At 37.6% G+C, this 22,899-nt stretch overlaps 1 protein-coding gene across 2 annotated transcripts in view; it reads right to left on the bottom strand.

Annotated features, from left to right (window-relative positions):
- Nucleotides 1-22,899, bottom strand: part of adamts3 (ADAM metallopeptidase with thrombospondin type 1 motif, 3) — a 79,280-nt gene that overhangs the window by 55,349 nt on the left and 1,032 nt on the right. For both annotated transcript variants that reach the window (XM_053653951.1, XM_053653950.1), the window contains exons 2-4: nucleotides 22,531-22,552; nucleotides 17,096-17,487; nucleotides 1,898-2,054 (exon numbers count right to left, since the gene is read on the bottom strand). In XM_053653951.1, coding sequence (XP_053509926.1) covers nucleotides 1,898-2,054; nucleotides 17,096-17,487; nucleotides 22,531-22,552 — 571 coding nt within the window. The remainder of the gene's footprint in view (nucleotides 1-1,897; nucleotides 2,055-17,095; nucleotides 17,488-22,530; nucleotides 22,553-22,899) is intronic.

Genomic DNA, 22,899 nt, shown 5'->3' with positions numbered 1-22,899 from the left:
TACTGGGTCTCATACGCTGTCGACTGTTTACAAACATGAATGAAAAGGGCTTCTGTTAATGATGCAGGAAGCTAAGTGGACTGACACATTCGTATTAATGTATATCCTGTTTAATGAAAGTCTGCATAGAAATAATTTATTTTAACATCCTCTCAAATGTTATATTTAACCTTTTACTTCATAAGAGATATGCTATGCAAAAAAAGCACTCCATCATTTCACTAATGATGAACGTCAGTTTTCATTATGCAAATACGTAGGGAATTGGCTACCTAGTGCTTACGGCATTCCTTCCTTTGTTAATATGCTTTGGGGGTGTGTTTCTTTAAAGAACCCAAGGTCAAGAAACGGCCCTGACTTAACCTCCATGGAAGGCATTCAAATAACGCACATCTAAGAGTCTCTTTTCACTAGTCTGCTGACTTACTGTACTCAGCCAACACGCTACCAGGGGCTGAGGCCAAGTCAGTGTTGCAGCACACTCAATGGTCACATTCTCTACCACTGTTGAAAGGCTTGAGTTGTTCAAGAGAGGTCCTGTTGAAGGTTTTGTAGAATGTACAGTACGCAGTGTAATGAATCACATTGCCACCAATAGAGAGGCCTCCCTGACCATGAGTTATTGATCACAAATAACCCTAAGTACTAGGAGTATACAAAAATGCAGCTTGTCAAGTTACCAGAAAGGTGTCTTTGGCAAAGCCGCAAAAGCAGTCTGTCCTGAAGACATTCCCATGGTGGAAAACTATTAATTGTGAACTGATTCATAGTGGATCGAACTTGAAATGGATTGTATCAGTGCAGAACTGATCATTACTTGTTTAACTGAAAGATGAAGTTTCACACCCCTGCTTAAAACACTTAATTGAGAACTGCTTATCTGAATGTAATGACTGGGCAAAAATTGTGTCTGCTTTTTTACTGAATCCAAATAAAAAAAGGATGAACTGCTCTGGGCTGGTGGTCCCTAAAGTACAGCCTAGGATACACAATGGTTTGATGGTGGTGGGAGTACACAAGGTTAGCAAGGCAGTGAGAAAGAATGCTGTTCTTAAGACTGTAAAAAAGGACCAGAATTTCCAAGCAACCAAAACAGACTGGGTAATCATTTCTTATTCCTGGATGCTTGCAACAATGGCACAATGGCACGCCACCACTTTGCTATAGCAACCCCAACCACCAAACAAGAGTTTGTCCATAGTGAATGTAAAGTGGTGTAGAGTGCCAGCCCTGAGCTTTCCATATGTTTAGTAAAATCATACTCCTTTTCACAGAAAGTTTTTGAATAGGAAATACACTGATTAAGATGCTGTCTAGTTTATTGCTATAAACTACAGAGTGCTGGCCTGTATACACACAGCTAAATTATTTTAAATAAATACGATTTATTTAAAGCATTCAATACTTATTTCACCCACTGTAAGAGGTTACAGTGAAGTGCACATTTCCTCACTCCTCAAGTCCAGCTGCCACATCCAACATAAGTGCCCACCTGCACTCGAAATATAATGCTTTTTAGGTGAGCAAGGTGGTAAATTAAAGGCAATTTAGGAGACCGGCTGTGTGCAGAAGCGTTGTTTGTATGACTGAATGAAGCACAAAGTCCCCGTAAAACAGAGTGCTTGGCAATGGGCCAGCATTGATAAGACCCAGAAAGTCAGCATCCCAGGTGTATTGCACATCTTGATTGAACATGACTGTCACAACATGAGGTGAAATCATTGTTAGACATCACCAGTTCTGTTGTAAAAAGCTAACAAACCTAATTCAAGAATAAAGCTTGAAATATATGTTACAAAATAAGACATGGCAAGATGAACCTCCATTATCCTTTACCTAACATTGCTTTGAGAAAAAGAAAAAGAGAAAGCATGCATCTGACATTGTGGGCACGCACCGGGGGGTTCGTAGTCAACTGAGATGTCTGAAGGTGTTTGCAGCAGGGCGGATCTTCTATACACCACATGCACTCGTCCATTTTCCTCATGCTGCTGCGTGCCACGCTCCAGAGGCTCAATGAAGTATTCATCAGAGTCGGCACGGATCATGCCAGCCTTTAGGGAACAAAAGCAAAAACATGGCATTCAGCTTTACTACAGGGATGAGCTACATGCAGTGGTTTGGGCAGATAACTTGCACTCCTGAGGATCAGCATCTGGAAAACAATGTGAATTTTAACTGGTTTTTAACCTTGTGTGTTTTTTACTCCAGCAATATGCACTAACCCTGTATTCCTAGAAAATGAGGTGGAAGTAAAACCCTTTGCAAGTAAAGCACTGTTTTATGTTATTAGCCATAATATGCTCTGTAGGATTTATAGAATAGTACTACAGTATTGCATCTTAGTAACTGAAACAATTTTACTTGTCATTAATACTCAGGACTATTTTACCTTCACTTTTTTGTGAACGTGAGCTACTTCTTACAAGCAGTGTAGGTTTTTTTTTTCTTCTCTCTCTCTTCCTTTCCAGCTTTTCTCACTTTTCCATCATATGGTGAGACTTTCAACAGTCAGGCACTCCAAATCTTGTGCCAGTATTTCATATTGAAACTAATGATGTTTTTTTTAAATGTATTCTGCATTTTATCACAAACGTTACAGATAATGCATTCATCCTGTCTCCAGTGCCTCTTTTTGCGGAGGTAATAAAATGATTACAGATTCTATTTTTGTTTATTCCTTTCCACATGCTTGCATCATAATTTACTGTGCATTGATCAAGCTGAATACTGATATTGAAAGGACAGTTTGGTCATGTAACGTACTATATATACTATTATACATTGTCTGCAAATGTTCCTCTCAGGTGTGTTTCAAGCTCGGAGAGTGGGTATGTATGTGTCAATGTGTGCGTACTTGACGGTTTGTGTGTGTAAGAATGTGTGTGCATGCATTGACCTCCTTGCACTTTAAATCAGCTCTTTTAGTTGGTGCCTCAAGCCCCAGAACCGGCCTCATGTACTCATGTACACAGTCCAGCCTCTCAGAGCTGTGCTCTGGAATGTGCTAGAAGAATATCTCTCTCTCGCACTCTCTCTCTCAGATTCCAACCTTCTCCTCATCAGAGGCTTGGCCTTCTTAGTGCTCTCATGTGTGCTCTTCAGAATCAGGGGTGCAAAAGTTTGGGCACCTCAGGTGAAATGACATATAGATCTTGCACTGAAAAGAAGTAAACACAATTTCTACGTCAAACTATTTTAAAATTCAATTTTTTTGTTGCAAATCTTAAGGCATCTTAATGCACTTTATAGTTGATGGACTTAAAAATAGTAACTGTGGCATGTGCAAACGTTTGGACACCCTAATAGTTGTGAAGTCTTAGAACTAAATTACCTTGTTAGACTTTATAATTAACTCATGACATTATAATTGACTCATTGGGATTTGTTAGGCAGGTCAAGAACAACAACGCAACAATCATGGGCTCCGATAAGCAGCTGTCTGGGGACCTGAAGATGAATCTAATTGATGCCTACAATGCAGGGGAAGGCTATAAAAAGATATCAAAGCTTTTCCAGCTCACAATTTCCACTGTCTGAAATATCAGGTAAGAAATTACAGGTAAGGGGAGCTGTGGAAGTCAAGGCAAGTCCTGGCAAGGCAAGACCAAGAAAATGTTTAGTTTGAACTGTCATGCTGAGCAGAAAGACAAAGCAAACACCTAAATGATAGGTATGTCCTGCAGGAAGGTTTAGCTGACCACTGGATTGGCGGTGCATCATTTTACTCTGCAGTGTTGCTTGCAAAAACATGATCTGCATAGAAGAGTCATCAGAAGGAAAACTTACCTGTGACTTCAGAACAAAATTGAAATCTGATGTATGCAAAACAGTATCTAGATAAGAAATGGGCATTTTGGAAACTAGTGCTGTGGCCTGAGAGATTAAATACAGAACTCTTGAAGTGGATCTATTAAGCTTTAGGAATGTATGACAGTGGCACAGGAAACATTCCATGGGTTCATGGAAAAATGGATTGCAGTAAATATCAGCAAATTCTGGAAATATATGTGCCACAATCAGTCAAGAAACTAAATCTGAAAAGGCTGACTTCTACAGTCAGCCTTGACAATGATCCAAAACATCTCAAAATCCACGATGAACTACATCAAGAATCACAAAGCTGAGTCTTTTGGAATGACCATCTATGAAATCGGCTGAGATCTGACAAAGGGGGTGGTAAGGAATCATTTTATATTTATAATTTGCATTTTGAGTCTTTTATTGCTAGGTGATCAGGGTTGTCAGTATGTGGTGAGTGAGGATGGCCTGTTAACACTTGTGATTGTGTTGTGATAGGTAGGGAGAGATAAAGGCAAAGAAAGATTGTGTACAAAGTATAAGAAAAAGAGAGATGTAAAACCACAATCTTACACCCTTCTAATTTGCCTAATGAAAATATTGTATGTTGCATGCTCGGATTGTAAAACGTGACAATGCTCAAAACGAAATATTTGCACACTTCAAATGCCTTCAATAACATGCCAAGCATGAGAAAATTTTAGCCTTGAAATTCAAAAACTTTCTCTGAGCTTTAGCTGTTTCAATATATCTCAAATCCTGAAGTATGAGGTGAGCTTAACAAAAAGGCAACACGTTTGTGGCTATCTCTGACATATATACAGTACTATTTACAAGACATTTTCAACTAAAGTAAGGTCATAAACAAAGGACCCCAAGCAAAAGCTTCTATTTGTAAGGATAGATAGCACTAAGGTAAATCCAAATAAAAATACTGAAGGAAGTATGTGACAATAAAGTCCCACATGGAACTGTTTACTCTTGCAATATTTACTGTATATTGCAGAAGAAATCTATGAATTCTTGCATCCACAACAATATTTGGAGAGAAATACATGTACAAAGCAGTAATAAACTATCCCATATCCCCAACCTTAACCCCTAGAGTGCAAAAAATGCCATTTGGCAAGTCAAATATATTTAATATGGGAAAATGTATCTTTAATATTTCTTATTATGAGATAATTACAAATCAAAGATAAGATTATTATCATGTTCTTAGATGCCGTTACTCATTTCAAGCTTAAAATTAAATTCCATTTATATTTGCAAAGTGTCCTTCTTTCTAAACATCTGCTAATACAAAACAATTTCAAGTTAGAAATTAGTAAAAATAAATAAATACAATTAATGTCTAGAAATAGGTTTAATAATAATACATTTGACTCTATTTAAAATAAGTTCACTTGCTAAGATGTCATTTTTTGCCTGTGAACATGCAAAAATCAAGCCATGCCAAATTTTTCAACAGATATTTGTATGGAAAGATTGTTAGCAAACCAGATATTCCTCTAGCTCCATATAAAATGTCAGGATTTAGAACTACTCACTGGCATTTATTATAATTCTAGGCTCATACTGTATACCACCAAGGTTGTAGTTAAGACTGTGTAGTCAGAATGTGTATCTACACTGTTCTGTGCTTTGGTTATGTATTATTAATATTATGAGAACAAGGGCAAATCACTTTGGGATTGTTCAAACTATGATGCTGGCAGTCTATTCAGGAGTCTGCCACCAAACCAATTAGGTAAATCGAAGAAAGACATTTTCGCTACTGCTGTAATAATACCTTGCTGTGAAAGTCTGCAGCTACTGTTTGGATGGGTTTGGAAAAGCAAATACTATAATTAATGTCTGGCTCATTTTTAAAACCTTACAGACATCAGACTGTGAATCAGAGGTGAAGGTATTTAGATGCATATGCACTACCAGACAAATGTTTGGACACAATAGATTGAATTATATCCAGGTGCATCTCAAAAAAATAGAATATCATTGAAAAGTACATTTTTTTCCGTACGTTAATTCAAAAAGTTGAACTTTCATATATTCTAGATTCATTACACATAAAGTGAAATATTTCAAGCCTTTTTTTTTGTTGTTTTAATCTTGATGATTACAGCTTACAGCTCATGGAAATCAAAAATCCAGTATCTCATAACATTAGAATAAAGAATTTATAATACAGAAATGTCAACCTTCTGAAAAGTATGTTAATAGCTAAGTCCTGCTGGAAAAAGGAAATCAGCATCTCCATAAAGCTTGTCAGCAGATGGAGGTATGAAGTGCTCTAAAATCTCCTGGTAGACGCTGCATCGACTCTCGAGAAAACACACTGGACCAACACCAGCAGATGACCTGGCACCCCAAATCATCACTGACTGTGGAAACTTCACACTGGACTTCAAGCAACTTGGATTCTGTGCCTCTCCACTCTTCCTCCAGACTCTGGAACCTTGATTTCCAAATGAAATGCAAAATTTACTTTCATCTTCCCCATGATTGTAGTTGTGTGTACTGAACCACACTGAGAGATTAAAGGCCCAGGAAACCTTTGCAGGTGTTTAGAGTTACTTAGCTGATTGACACAAACAACTAGATTTAATTTAGGACAAGCAGTGAGGAGCTTTTGATAAACTTTAAGAAAGTCTCCTGTGTTATGCTCCATCATCAAGCTTGTGCCAAGGGTATGCAGAGATTCATCAGGAATAATGTTAAAAATGTAAGATATGAAAAGTTTTGATTTGTTTAACAATTTTCTTGGTCACTGAATAACTCCATTTGTGTTACTTCATAGTTTTAATGTTTACATAATTTCATTATTCTGTCTATCAGCAGGTGTGTCTAAACATTTGACTGTGGATGTATGTGTCATGTGAGTTTGGAAATTAATTGTTAAAAGAGAAAGATAATAAGTATTTTTCCTTTCATACAACCCATTTTCAGCAGAGGGATGTAGGTTAAAATAAGTCACCTTCACGGACATGCAGAGAGTTCCTCAGGGTCAGGGGCTCAAATGTTAAAAAAAAAAAAAGGCTATATCACCAAATAGCTAATTTTACTACTTTAACTACTTTACTAACTTTAACTACATATTCTGATCACTCTGGTAGACACTGTAAACAGACTGTGTGTGGTCACAATAATGAATATGAGAATAACACTACTAATATAAGCTAATGATATTTTATTTTTACATTTATAGAAATAATTACAACAAAACAGCAACTTTTAGTGGAGATATGAATTCAAAGAATCTGTAAAAGAAATTTGAAGAAATAAATGTAGTGGCACACCCACTATGTGTAAAACCCACTTACTGTAAAAGTCAGTAAACCTATTAATTTCATAATTAAATTTACATTTGGCAGCAGCACTTTGATTTCCATAAAACTGCTGCACTGCTTGCTGAACTGGCCTTTCACTGTCAAAGTTTGTCATTTTTGCTGTCTAAATTTCATTTTAAAAAGATAAACTGAGATTTTAATGATCTTATATCACAGTTTTTTTCATATCACTTAGGCTACAGGATTAAATTAACCATATTAGTTAACTATGGGCAATTTACTATATGTATGTAGTATAACTATATTTGCGATCTTGAAAAGTGGGTTAATTCTTATTTTTATTCTGTGCTGCAACTCTGTAGCTCATGCTGAATGGAGCAGACGTTTTCAGATTGTAGCATCCGGTGAACGTTCTCCAACTGAACTAAATGGTTTTTATTTATATAAAAAACCAAAACGACAGTGGAGGCAGTGCTGCAGGGGGCAAGGGTAATTGGTGTATGGCCGAACAGAACACCGGTAACACTCCAACTATCGCGCTTTGTAAACATATGATGCCTTTTTTGCAACTATCTTTGGAACAGTCTCATATTAGCTCACCTTTTTCACCCATGTTGATAAGAAAGCTGTCCCTTTTTCTGCCTTGTTCAGTTTTTCTTTCATTTTCTGCTGTCTCTGTCTGTTTGGCACCATGCCTTTACTGACTATATAATATACATATATATATATATATATATATATATATATATATATATATATATATATATATATATATATATATATCTGACTGCAGACTCGAATCGGACAAATAAATAGGAAAATTCTCAGACTTTCTTGTGATTCATTTTGCTACTGTTTTGTGCACTCTCTCATGTTAATTTGAATTCAAATGCTTTTTAGATAATATAATTGTTTATTAATTAATTTTGAGAGGGGCGCTCGAGCTCCCAAAGACCCTCCCCCACCCCTCTTCTGCATGTCTCTGGTCACCGTCATGATTAATAACTGAGTTCCTTTTGTCTTCTACATCCACATACACCTTTCTTTAAAAAATTATTTTAGTGCAGGTTCCATCCATATTTACAAGACTGCAAAGACACCATACTCAATATGGTTGGCATTTGCAACCACTTCAAAACAGTGATGAGCTCACAGCTACCCACACATGCCTAACATACCATATACTGGCCAAAGAGAGCACATGCGGCAGAAATGACTATAAAACAAGCTAGAGGCAGCAATGAAGCCTTTAAATTTACTGCTAGTAAATTCATAACTTCATTGACCACTTCCTCATCCAACTAAAATGTATCTTATCAATAAATAATTCACTAACAGATGTATAACATTATGTGGATATCCCTGTTGTCAACTCAGCTGGTATAAAGATATGACCAATAAGGTGTTTGCCTCATGTAGCAGACAAAAGCAGGTGGTTTGATAGAGCTTTGCATTACCTAAATAGCAGCCTTAAAAAAGAGATCAAGAGTCCTGTGTTCCATCAGTTTAATATCCCCAGCATCAGGGCTAGCCAAGCAGACAGCCATCCCTGGCCAAGACAAACATATGGGATTCAGCTGAAGGGGTCCAGTTTTCTAAGACAGCCATCCAGTCTAAACTTTTAAGGAGCCGGTATGAACGTACTTTAAAAAAAGACGCTACCACCTTCGGAAAAAAGCGTGGATTCAGTCTGAGACACTGCTACCTTTCACCCTCCGCGTATAAAGGTGTATTTGGTTTAGAAATGTGTGCAAACCTTCGTCATCATTACCTGCCATTTTCATCCTTCCTTAAAAAGGAACTTTAAGCAAAAAAATTACATTGACTAATTTCTTTCACCCAAGGGGAAAAAGATGCAACGTTGCCCAGCCCCAAGGAGGAAAAAAGTTGCAGGGGAAAAATTTCATAATAAGCGAGTTATAGCTTAGTTGTTTTAAACAGGTTATACAGAATCTCGCACATTCAAAGTGTTCAACACCTACAAAAAATCTTTGCTCAGAAAATATATTTTATCTAAACAACCCAATAAAACTGTAAAGAGAGAATAAGATATGATGTAACCTCATATTAAATACTACTTGAAAAGACAACATCAAAATCAGGTCTGGCTCGTTCATTTCTTTTTGTGCTGTCAAAAGAAAAAAAAGAGCAAACATTTACCCAGTGCTCTGAGTGGTGTCTAACCCTTACTGGTTAACTGAAAATAAACCTGAACTCTTTGGGTGAATAGGCCCCAATGTCCAGGGTAATGACAACAGAAAATGTGGGCTCTTCTTAAGTTTGGAAGGGTCATTTATGTGTAAACACATAAATATATCAATATAGGTCGCCAAAGTACACGGATAGACCTACTTCTACTTGGTTTATGCTGAAGCTAAATTAAAGAAGTAGCTTGCCTCTGCATATCCTCAGGCATCTCCCTTCCTGGACCTCAAACCATATACCAAAACAGCTCAGGGGTCAGGCTTCTGCAACAGGCAAGCTCCTTGGCTGAATCAACAGGCTACATCAGTAACTATTAGTGAATACAACTTTTGTGCCCAGTCGTATTTGGTTGGGGGAAGTTACTGGCTCCAGTTCATTCCATCAAAGAAAACCTTTTTGCTACATCTCAACATTCTGTATATGTGAGCTTAAAGAAACACAAAATATCCTATCAGATGTGAGCTAGGGAGCTGACCATAAGCCAAAGTATCACAATTTTCAAATACTTCAAGTTATCCTTGGTATTGAAAATTTAGAAAGAAATCAGTAACTTTGCACCATAATATTATCTTTCTCTGAACAGCATTTTGAAGTGATGAATCAAAGCACAGGTGTCTGTTAGAAAACACAATGAGTGAATGAATTCTTGCTGTTATAAATTCACATATAGGAATTTTTGTGGAATGAGCTCAGAGAAGTGGAAGGGCACTCACCTCTTGAGTGAGATAACAGTTAACATTAACTATGGCATACACCCAAAGTTGATTTAGATTAGTTATTCTTTTCTGCTACAGGTGCCAGGACAATCTCCTATGATCCAAACTTTACCTGCTTTAGTCCTTGAAAAGAGCCATTGATCTGAGCCAAAATTTGCAGGGGAAAATGGGTTCGCTCCAGATGGCTGGGTTTTGGAGTTCAATTTGGAACACCTTTACATAAAAACTAGAAAGTTCACAAAGTTCATACACTGGTAAGAGTTGTAGATGCAAGTCAGGTAAAAGAAACTAACAAATGTATCGCAAACTTAGCTAAGGTACTTTTTCAAACTTTTTCAATAAAGGCCTAGTCCTTCAAGAGCAAGGATGGGTCGAGGCTCGCCAATCTGCCAACAGATGCATCAGCAAATAATCCAACACTTTGAGAACAATATTCCGCAAAGACAAATCGGTGGGTTTTTGGGCATTTCACCTTCCACAGTGCACAACATAATTAAAAGATTCAAGGAATCAAATCTTGGTGCGTAAAGTGCAAGGCCAAAAACCACTTCTGAATGCACGTGATCTCTGATCCCTCAGACATTACTGTCTTAAAAACCGTCATGAGTCTGTAATGGATATCCTGACATGGGCTCGGGAATACTTTGGTAAACCTTTGTCGGTCAACACCATTCGCCGCTGCATCCACAGATGCAAGCTAAAGCTTTACTATGCAAAGCAGAAGCCGTACATCAACACTGTCCAGAACCGCCGCAGACTTCTCTGTGCTCGGTCTCATCTGAGATGGACAGTAGCACAGTGGAATCGTGTTTTGTGGTCCGACGAGTCAACATTTCAAATAGATTTTGGACAAAACAGCCATCGTGTTCTCCGGGCTAAAGAGGAAAAGGACCATCCAAGCTGTTATCAGCATCAGGTCCACGTCTGTCATGGTATGGGGGTGTGTCAGTGCCCATGGTATGGGTAACTTGCACATCTGTGAGGGCACCGTTAATGCAGAAAGATATCTACACATTTTGGAGCAACATATGCTGTCATCCAGACATCGTCTTTTCCAGGGACATCCCTGCATTTTCCAGCGGGACAACGCCAAACCACATTCTGCCCGGATTACAAGCACATGGTTGCGTAAGCAGAGAGTACGGGTGCTAGCATGGCCTGCCTGCAGTCCTGCAGCCAAAATAAGGCAATGAAGGCCACGTACAGTTGCGCAGCTGAAGAAATGTATAGTGGATGATGGGGGAAAATTCTGATTGCTAAACTTAACAAACTGGTGTCTTCAGCGCACAAATGCTTAATAAGTGTTATTAAAAGAAAAGGTGATGCTACACAGTGGTATACAGTGGTATACAGTATACAGTGGTATACTATCCCAACATTTTTGGAGTGTGTTGCAGTCATCAGATTTGAAATGAATGTATATTTTCAAAAATAAATTAAATTCACAAAGTAAAACATCAAATAATGTGTTAATAATGTGTTTTCAATATAGTACAAGTGAATTGGATATTCAAATTACTCTTTTTGTTGTTTTTTTGCATTTTCCATACTGTCCCAACTTTTTCTGAATTGGGTCGTACTATGATTAGATGATTGCCTCACCTGTTTCCCATCACCTTCTTATTTTAACATTTCACATCACTATTAGTCTTAAATTGCCCCTGTCAAAACTTTTTTGGAACGTGTTGCATCGATTTCAAAGTAAACGTTTACCTTCAAAAAAAAAAACAATGCAGTTGATTAGGTAAAATACCTTGTTTTTATACATTTTTTGTTTAAATACAAGTCAAAGTAAATTTACAAATCACTCCTTTCTTTTTATTAGCATTTTCCATGCTGTCGGAACTTTTTTGGAATTGGGGTTGTATGAAAATACTTTCATATTTAGACAAGACACTCATAACGTCATGTGTATCAATATTAGCCAACCTTTTTTTTTAAAAAAATATAAATTACTCTTCCTATGTCGATCACTTCACAAATAACAGGAACGTGTGTGCTTAGCATGAATTCTTTACTATGTAATTTAAGCTATTAAAAATCGTATTTATCTTGTTGCAGCATTGTACTGTAGATTAATGGTAACAATTTTGGATAGCAGGAAAAGGTCAGATTTAAATCATGCAAAACACAGCTATTTTTTCTGTCATGCCTGTGAAAGTGAAGGAAACCAGCAAGACAAAAATTTCACACCAGACAGACAGGGTTAAAAGTTGTTGAACAGAATGAAACTAAACCTGTAACCCTGGGGTCCATTAGACATTACAGCCCCAAACACAAAACTTCACAAGGTTTTGGTTCAATTTCTTACATTCATAAATATTACCACTACCATAAACAAGTTAACTCTGCCACTAACCACCCAGAAGTACCACTAACCTGTATGTGTACAAACATTTCGATTTGGTCTATAGTGTAGACATGCTTTGGTTTAAAAAAAAAAAAAAAAAAAAAGGAACTGCACACAAGAATGTAATATGCAGTTCTTACATTGATGACAATGGAAGCACACGGAATGTTGCTCATTTAAGAATTAAGTAGGTGAGTAAATATGAAGAATATTTCAAAAGGCAGACCTCAAAGACTGGTGCCTTATTGAAAGTCACAGTCAGCGTTGGTGTCCTTAGTCATTTTTTCAAGTAAGTTGCTTTGAAAATTAATATACCACCAAATATTATAATAGCTTCAATAATGTAAAAAATATTGTGATATATTATTGTGGTCATATTGTCCATCAGTACATCATACTCATATTTTACTTTCATTAACCAATCCTACAACATCATTCAACCAGATCGCTTTTCAACAGTGAAAACTGCAACTGAGACAGCACTCACTGGTTAAATACCAGTTAGGTGTCAGTATGGCCATCAAATCACAGCCAATCAACAGTAGTGCCATGCATCAGAGACACATAGAGAAAATCTATGAATTGTTATGCCATCCAGTGTGCCTTAATGAGACCTTATTGAGATCAGAGGTTTTCTAATCAGCTCTGTTCTTTAACACCGTTCAGACAGAGCTTACTGTTCTGTATTCAGACAAATACAATAAACTGTAATTCAACTTGAAAATGTTTCATTTGTGATGTGTATAAAACGGTTTAAAAGGGACATTGCAAAGTGGGCTATTTAAGAACACAATTCAATGACTCACGCATTTGACCACATCCTGGGCACACATCATTATACAATCAGACAGCAAGGAAAACTTGCATTAAATAGTTACTTACATAGTTTGACATACACTGTGGTACCACATGTATGAGAATTTTGCAGGCTGTATAACATAACATGTGAGATGTAAATACCAGTATTCTCCATTTATGGTCCACCTGAGCAAGACGGGAATGTCCATTAGCCTGCTAAGCAATGCTCCAATACCAAGTCCGATAATCAGAATAATCATTCATGTACCTGCAGATGCCCTCAAACTCCCCAAAAATGGATATTCAAACAGTGGTGAATTTTAACACAGTATTCTTTGTCCACCTTGAGAGGAATGCAAGGTATGACCTGGGCTAAGAAGAAAGAAGAATTCAAAGGTACCACTGGATTGGCACATGGATCTGAGGAACACCAACTGCTGCAGACATGTAAAAAGACATGGTGCTGAAGAGCACTGGCTCCACTCGTTAGTAGCACAAGTTCTAGACAAAAGGAGCAGTGTGGGGCCAAGATCCATGGCATGAGGCCAACTGCCTGTGTGAAGCTCTGCCAAAAGCCCAGTATTCAGATCATTTAGACATTCTGCCCCAGGCTGATGAATATAAGTATGACTTACATTTCCATAGAAATCACAGAGATGTCAATTAAGTATAACTGGCAATGTCTATGAAGGTTTTCAGTTTTTGAACATCCCATCCCCAAAACCATGGGCATTAATATTGAATTGTTTGCCCTTTGCTGATATAACAGCCTCCACTCTTCTGAGTAAGCTTTCCACTAGATTTTGAACTGTGGCTGTGGGGATTTGTGTGCATTTAGCGACAAGAACAGAAGAAGCTGAGCACTAGTGTCCAGCAAGAAGACCTGGCATGAGGTTGGTGTTTCAATTCATCCCAAAGATGTTCAGTGGGGTTGAAGTTAAGGCTCTGTGCAGGCCCCTTAAATTCATCCACAGCAACCTTGGTACACCATGTCTTTATGGACGTCTTATTGAACACAGGAGCATTGTCATGATGGAATAGATTTAGACTAGGTATCTTAGTTCCAGTGAAAGGAAATCATAATGCTACAGCATATAAATACGTTCTAGACAATTGTGTTTCCAACTTGGCAACAGTTGCCAACAACTTATATGAGTTTTACAATCAGGTATCAACATACATCTGACCATAAAGTCTGGACATACTGTCTTATTACTAGATAAAAGTCAAACCAGATCTATCAGGGCAAAGTTTTGACTTACAGTTGCAATCTAAATTATTCAACCCCAACAAATGTTTCAAGTGGTTTCCTCAAATTCAACTGAAAATGCAACTTAAAATGACTTCTCCAGTTTCAAAAGTATTCAACCGCCTGAACAGAATCCCTCACATTTTTGGGGAAACCACTTGAAGCATTCAGTGTGTTGAAGTGCTTTTGTTTGATTTGTTCATTGCAAACACCTGAAAGTCTGTACATTTGACAGTAAACCTGATTTACAAAGGGGGTTGAATCATTTTGATTGCATCTGTATGCATGAGGGTCATGAAACCCTTTATTTCTTCATGTAAACTACCAGAGTTAGTTTCTGGGATCTGGCATAGCAGGACCAGACATGATCATTCTGAAGATTCCTCTTTCCTCCCTTTTTGGAAGGAATGTTCACAGGCCAGAGCCATGCTTATCTCATGCTCATGTGAGCAAGTCCACTCCTCCTTCTGTGTTTCCTCCACAGGGGTTCAGGTCATTTCACTATGCTCCCACAGACTTCACAGGCCCAAGAACTGAGGCTACACATAAAGACTTCCAGACCTGCAGTAGCTCTAATTAAGACCAGGGAAACACACACCTAGTAAAGACAGATGACCACTTAACATCAAAGGCTGTCCACCAATGTTCACTGTTAGATCCAGTCTTCTGGGATATGTTTTGGTGGTAAAACATTAACAAGCTATTCAGGCTTTAGAGTATTTTCTAGAACAGTTACATTTTCTGATAATTATATCTTGAGGCCAAATAATGATTGTAATGAGTTGTTGGGACTTTACTTGAAGCTAATTAATTTACTTCTGGTATGGTTATAAAAAAAAAAAAAACACCTTGTTGTTACAGTTACCCTACAGGAAACACCTGGCAGTGACACTTCATCCTACTGATGGCAAGTTCATGCATATTGTTATACTGCTTTCAAGAACCCAAAAAGGGCACATATTTGATATATATTATTATGAACAACATACAAGACTTTTGAACATACGAAAAAAAGAATACTCCAGAAAGGAGCTTAATTACTTAAATCTTCAACCATATTTTGCTTTTCATCAGTTAGAACTGTCAATGTTTCCAGGTAACTAACTCAGTAAACATTTTTACTTTTAATCTATAATTAAAGGTTGTTACACCTTTTCAACTACCATTATGTATTTCTTAAAAAGGCAGCACACTCTACAGAACTCAAAGCACACAGAAAGAAATAACAGCTCCTTCATCATATTGTTAAATAGATATCCAGTTCATTGTGTACAGTACAGTATGAGGGCAGAAAATCTCCAATGCCCATGGCAACGACTCTAATCCTATATTACAGACTTTGTCCTGTTTTAAATTTACTTCAGTTAAAGGTTAGATTTCTCTAATATTTTCAGGGTAAGGTTAAGCTAATTAAACATAAAGACATTTTTAATAATCATCCTTACTAAGGGAGCCAATACTTCTTAATTGGCTGTATTCGCAAAACACCCCTACTGACTTTTTTCTTACACACATCCAAGTAATGAGAACTTAATTACTCTTATGTAACCTGGCTCTCTATTAAACCCATACTGTATCCTTCCTAAAAACCCCTTTGCCTCTGGGTAAATTCTATCAAAGGAAGAGAGCTCTTATCCCAGTGTTAGTTGAACCCCTGTGGACTGGAAGCAGCAGCTCATTTGTCAGCATCCTGCAGTGACCCGAGGTTCACTCAACTCTGCTATCAATTTGGACACTCGCCCAGGGCACCAGTAGTTGTTGCGAGGGGGTTACTGAGATTGAAGTGCTGTACAATTGGAACCCTGAGTACTTTTTGACATCAAGGATATTTATATAATGCTGCAGCTTAAACTTAAACTACATTGGGGTGAGAGAACTAAACTTTTCTTTGGATGTCAGCATCATTTTGTTCAATAAGTCTTCAGATTTTTGGCTGATGCATAATTGACATTATTTTAGAAGCAAAGGAAACTGTCACTTTGTAGCTGATAAAATTTCAGTTACTCAGACTATTATATTAATCACATAAACTCCAGCTACTGGTGTGAAATGAAGACAAACAATAATAGCCTTCCACAATGCTAATCATTAGCGTCACTAAGACAGTATTAATAGTAATGTTTAAGCTCTGAAGGCCTGGAGCATGCCTGAGTAAGCAGAACACCATGCTGCCCCCACATGCGGGAAAAAAAAGTTTACAAGAATATATGTTGCGTAAAGAGGAAGTTAAGACTGCAGGCTGCATATTTTGTGTAGGAGAGTGTGGCTAACAGGCAGGAAGTCTCCTTACTGAGCATGTGTTCTGCGATCCATAAATAAATCATAAATCCTTAAACTCCCACCTTATTGTTGTGTTATTTAGTTTAAAGAGTTCAATAATTGCAATAAATATTCTGTAGCTACAATGAAACTCATGGGAAAAGGTACATAGTTATGAGAGTGAGCATTTTATGGGTGGATCCACCTTATAGGATTGGTTATTTATAATGCTTGAATAATATAAATTAGCAAATTTTTATGTTTGCAAAAAAAAGTTTTGTGCCATCTCAACAGACAATATGCCACTCTTGCAATAATGAAAAACATCTTTCCTGCAAGCTTTCTTTCTTCTAATGTTTACACTATGTATATACAAATGAACACTGAGTAGTAGCTCGGGATCAAAACAGTCTGTGAGAACACTTACCAGACCGTCACAGTTGTTAATAGCAACCGATGCTCCAGGCACGTCAGTGATGTCCCCAATAAAATTGCAGTCCGTCTTAAGAAAGTCTCTCCTCAGAATCCTGTCTGTGTGGGTGTCATTCTCTGTGCCATTGCCAGGCACCAAAACCTCATCATGCCACTCTACCATGGCGCCAGGTGCCACTAGCCTTCGATTGGGCCAGAGCCGCAGGTGAAACTCCTTGCCAAAAGCAGTGACATTGAAGAAGAGCTTCTCACCCGTGGCATAGGGCACGTTGCGCTTGACACGCTGCTTGTGATTTGCTGAGAGGAGGTGTGACAAGAAGTGGCCACCTGAGTCAGTGCTAATAGGCGTGACCAGGCCATACTCCTTCAGTCGGCTCTTCAAGAAGTCTGATGAGATGGCAGAGAGAGAGAGAGACAGAGAGAGAGAGAGAGCACGCACATCAGGTCAGCAGTCAGACCTTCTACAAAAATCATTAATCATTAAAAGGTCTCTGCTTGGTTAAGGCTCTAACATTCTGAAACTGAATCCAGCCTCAATCGTAAGGCAGAATACTCTGACTTTTTAGGAAATACTCCAAACAGGCACCATTTCCTTCTAACAGAAAAAAAAACCCACATACATAACAACATAAAATGCTGTCTGTAATTATATAGTTGCAATCAAAATTATTCAACCCCCATTGCAAATCAGGTTTATTGTCAAAATGTACAGACTTTCCGCTGTTTGCAATGAACAAATCAAACAAATGTAATTGAAATAGTTCAACACAACGAATGCTTCAAGTGGTTTCCCCAAATTCAACTGAAAATGCAACTTATAATGATTTCTCCAGTTTCAAAATTATTCAACCCCCTGAATAGAATCCCTCACAATAGCACAAATATGCAAAACAAGTATTGTCTCAAGGAAACTTTATGCAACTAATCAAGCGCTTGCACCAGGTGTGCTTGAGCTGGAATACATGAAATACCTGGACGGGGCAGATAAAGGAAGCTATCAATGGCCGCAACCAGATTTAAGAGAAGGCAGGTTGTGAAAAATCCTCGAGTGACTGCAAAAGACCTCCAGCAAGACTTAGTGTAACAGGCACTGAGATTTCAGTGAGCACAGTAAGGCGTGTTCTAAACACAGAAGATTCCATGCCAGAACTCCAAGATGTACACAACTACTGACCCAATAGCACAAGAAATGTCGGCTCAAAATCATATAAATAATGAAGTTTTGGGATTCTGTTCTGTGGAGCGATGAAACAAAACTGGAACTTTTCAGCACGATGGATCAGCGTTATGTCTGGAGGAAGAAGAATGAAGAAAGAACACGCTGTCCACAGTCAAGCATGGTGATGGATCAGTGATGCTCTGGGGCTGCTTTGCATCCTCTGGCACTGGATACCTGCAGTGTGTGGAAGGCAAGATGGATTCATTGAAGTATCAGGAAATCCTAGCAGAAAACATCATGCCATCTGTGAGGAAGCTGAAGCTTGGGCGTCATTGCACCTTCCAACAGGACAATGATCCCAAGCATACCTCAAATTCCACCAAGGTTTGGTTGCAGAAGTCGTCCTGGAAGATTCTACAGGGCCATCACAGTCACCTGACTTGAACCCCATCGAAAATCTCTAGTGGGATTTGAAGAAGGTGGTTGCAGCACGCAAACTCAAGAATATTACTGATCTGGAGGCCATTGCTCATGAGGAATGGGCTAAGATTCCTCAGGAACTCTGCCAGAAGCTATGCATCTCATTTGCAGCAGGTCATAACAGTAAAAGGGTGCTCTACTAAGTACTAAAGATGCTTGCCATGAAGGGGTTGAATAATTTTGAAACTGGAGAAATCATTATAAGTTGCATTTTCAGTTGAATTTGGGGAAACCACTTGAAGCATTCGTTGTGTTTCAAGTGGTTTCCCAAATTCACCTGAAAATGCAACTTAAAATGACTTCTCCAGTTTCAAAGTTATTCAACTGCCTGAAAAGAATCCCTCACATTTTTGTGGAAATTGGGGAAACCACTTGAAGCATTCATTGTGTTGTACTATTTCAATTGCTTTTGTTTGATTTGTTCATTGCAAATAGCTGAAAGTCTGTAAATTTTGACAATAAACCTGATTTGCAATGGAGGTTGAATAATTTAGATTGCAACTGTATAATTCATGTGAACTCGCTTTGCTGTTTCATTTATATGGCAATATTCCATCAGACACTCTTTTGTGGTTAACTAAATAGGCAAAATATGTTTGACCCTCTCAAACAGTCTAATTCCAAAGTAATTTTCCACCACACTTGGCCTGAATACAGGTAAGCATGTGAAATAGGTAAAAGGCTATTGTAGTGACTTGTAATTTGCCTGCAGTGCTCTTACCAGTGTAGGATATAAAAGCGGATGTTACTATCTAGCATACAGTGTAAGTTTGACAAAATTGCATGCTTTGCCTCCATGCATGGTCTACTGTCAGGCACATTTACAATAACAAAAAATAAAATAAAGCTGTGTTTTATTTATTTATTTATTTATTCATTCATTCATTCATTCATTCATTCTTACAGTTTTCAAGACATGTGTCAAATTCTAAGTAAAGCAACCTCTACAGTGTTATACTAGTGACAAATTAAAGGAAAACCCAATCTGACCTGTGTAAGCAAGGTGTTGGGCCAGTATGAGCCACCAGAACAGCTTCAATACACCTTGGCATAAATTCTGCAAGTGCCTGAATCTATTCAGTATAGATGAACACCATTCTTCCCAAAGATTCCCTCAATTGATGTTTTATTGACTGTGTTATAGAGCAGGCATGAGGCAGAATATCACTGTTTCAAATATCATAATACAAAACACTGGCACGACGAATTTGCTGCTCATATCATATATCGCAATATTTCCATTTCATATTCATTATTGGCTCTATCACTATTTACACACTCAGCAGCAGCACCAAAGGTAGTAGCATACAGAGCATGAAGTTTGTGTGTGAGAACTTAACTGCTTTGAAGCACGCTTACTTAATAGTCCAGTTCAGCTAATCATAAGCGTTATGGCACATTTCAAACAAAAGACCTGTGGAACAAGTCCAGCCCGCAGCCTTCCCGCTCACACTGTATATTGCAGTGGTTCAATTTGTTGTCATTAAAAAATTAATGTATTAAAATGTAATATTTTATTTGTGTCAGTATCGTCTTGTTTTAATATGGTCTTGTGAAACCTGTATTGGGATATGTCTCGTATCATTGCTTTAGTGTATCGTCTCATGCCTCGAGTAGAGCATTGTCCAACACATCACTCCGAAATCTTCCACATGTGTTCAATTGGATTGCAATCTGGAGAATGTGAAGGTCATAGCTAATGAGGTCTATCATTTACCTATCATTATACCATTCTGCGAGCCCTCATGCCCTGTAGATGAGGAGCGGTCAACCAGAAAGAGACTAGAAATGAATAGAATAGAAATGTTTCATCATAGGATAAAGGCAATCAGAATAATTTCGTACTGGTTTGCAGTGACTTTCCCTTGAAAGGAACAAGTGGACCAGAACCATCCAAGGAATTTCCCAGAAAAGAGCATAACAGAGCCACCGTTTTTCTCTTTAATCCGTCACTCATCTGTACTTCCTGTCAAACACTGTCTATATCTCAGATATATCTGACTATTTACAAGGATATAAATGAGTCTTGGTCCAAGTGAATAAATATATTGGGAAAACTAGACACTAGCTTAAAGAAAAAATCTCAAACATAAGTATCCTGGTCTAATCCCATGAACAGCATTTTCTTCCCATGCAGTATTGTTTAAAATGTCATAAAACTGAACAAAGCATTTCTGCTTGTAAAAGTCTACAAAAATGTGTCTGAGTTGCATAAGAGTAACAGACTTTGGCACTGTTGTGTCAATACTATAATTGCTGTAACAGCCATGAGAGTAAAGCTCATTGAATTGGACTGTAACGGTTTGACTGAATTGTAACTCTACTCTACTCTGTGCTTGAGACTGAGTAAGGTGTGCATCCTATTCAACTTTCCAAGACAAATATAAAGAAGTCCAATAAAGGAGAACTCTATCAGTTATTTATTTGCTAATTGTGTAATAAGTGTACATAATTTTTTACACAGGTACAAAGCAGACTTGCTTTTACAATTTGGCAACAGGATAGGTACAGTATATACACTACCGGCCAAAAGTTTAGACACACTCATTCTTTAATTTTATTTTTTCCCCCCACATTTTAGAATAATAATAAAGGCATCAAAACTCTGGAGTAACACAAATGGAACTATGGGAATTATGTTGTGACAAAAAATCCTAAATAAATCAAAATAATTTAATACTTTAGCATCTTCAAAGTAGACCCCCTTTTTGCCTAGAATTTCCATAAATGTATTGTTGGCATTTTCTCAACCGATTTCTTGAGGAATTTCCCTGAGATGCTTTTTAAACAGTATTAAAGGAGTTCCCACCTATGCTCGACACTTATTGGCTGCTTTTCGGAATATTTCGTTCCAAGTCATCCATTAATATATTTTTTTAATGAAAGAAATTAAAATGTTGGCACAATTATATTTTTGTCTACAACACCAATTTCAAACATTTAATTATACACCTTCAGATCAAAAGATTTGTAAAATCATGAGAAACATTTCAGTCAAGTGTCTCCAAACATCTGACTGGTAGTGTATATTATGATATAGTGGGTGGCTACTAACTCCTTAACCACCCCAAACCCTAATCCTAACCATAAAACTGTGAATATAGTTTTGGTAGCATATTCTGATATGTTTGGTAGCACATTATGATATGTTTGGTAGCATATTCTGATATGATTTTGACATGTCTAGATTGAATGAGGTAGACTGAGTACTTGCAGTACTTCTTAACTTTTTTAAATGTCCCAATTTAGTCCACTACTATTATATCTCAGCTACTCTTCCATTATAGTTATCTGGTGTACCCAGGTGCTGTCAGGTTAACAATATTCTGGTTATAAATACTCCCCCAGTCCCCCAGTGTTTGGACTGGGGGAGAAAACCAGAGTACCCAGAGGAAACTCAGAGGTGGGAATCAAACCCCCAACCCCGGAGGTGCGAGGCAAACAAGCTAACAGTGCTAACCACTAAGCCACTACGCCCCCTTAATAATAACATATTCAGTGTTATATTTGAGTATATTCCAATTAGAAAATATAGACCTTTCACAACTTTTCTCATTTTTTGGCCCACTCTGCCCTTCCCACTTGGCATGAAATAAACCCATTCACATGCCATTTTTTCTTCAAGTGTTGCCTGCGAGCGATTAACATGTGCTCCTTAAACTCCAACTGCTCCTCTAAAACAGTGTCGCTGTTCAAATAATTACTGAAACGTTAACGTAAAATTAAAATCAAAATCTGGCAGTGGCAGGTCTCTAAAACATAGTATATAGGATCAAAACACTGTACCTTACCTTTTTTATCCATTTCACCAGCCTGAAACAAAGGAGAAAGAGTTTTCAAGCGATGAAAATACACATACATACAGAGCCATGGTCTACATTTCCAGATCAAGTTTTTTAGATTAGAAAGGCAAGTAAAGTTATAAAAGTGATATAAAAAAAAATAATAATGTTGCAGGTTGTTGAACTTTTAGATTTTACTTGCTTATTGACTGATAATACACTCTCTGAGAGTATCAAAATTGTATAAATTGTACCGTTAACTTATCATCATGTGTACACCTTTGGTACCTTTAATATGGATCTTTCCACTAGAAATGAGCATGTAGTGTACTTTACACTAATAACACAAAAAGCTTTGCGCTAAAAACTATTTATGGT

Source organism: Ictalurus furcatus, chromosome 22, assembly GCF_023375685.1.
Source record: "Ictalurus furcatus strain D&B chromosome 22, Billie_1.0, whole genome shotgun sequence".
In the NCBI taxonomy this organism is placed as follows: Eukaryota; Metazoa; Chordata; class Actinopteri; order Siluriformes; family Ictaluridae; genus Ictalurus; species Ictalurus furcatus.
Note: the sequence above shows the minus strand (reverse complement) of the source record. Positions and strands in the feature narration are given on the sequence as shown.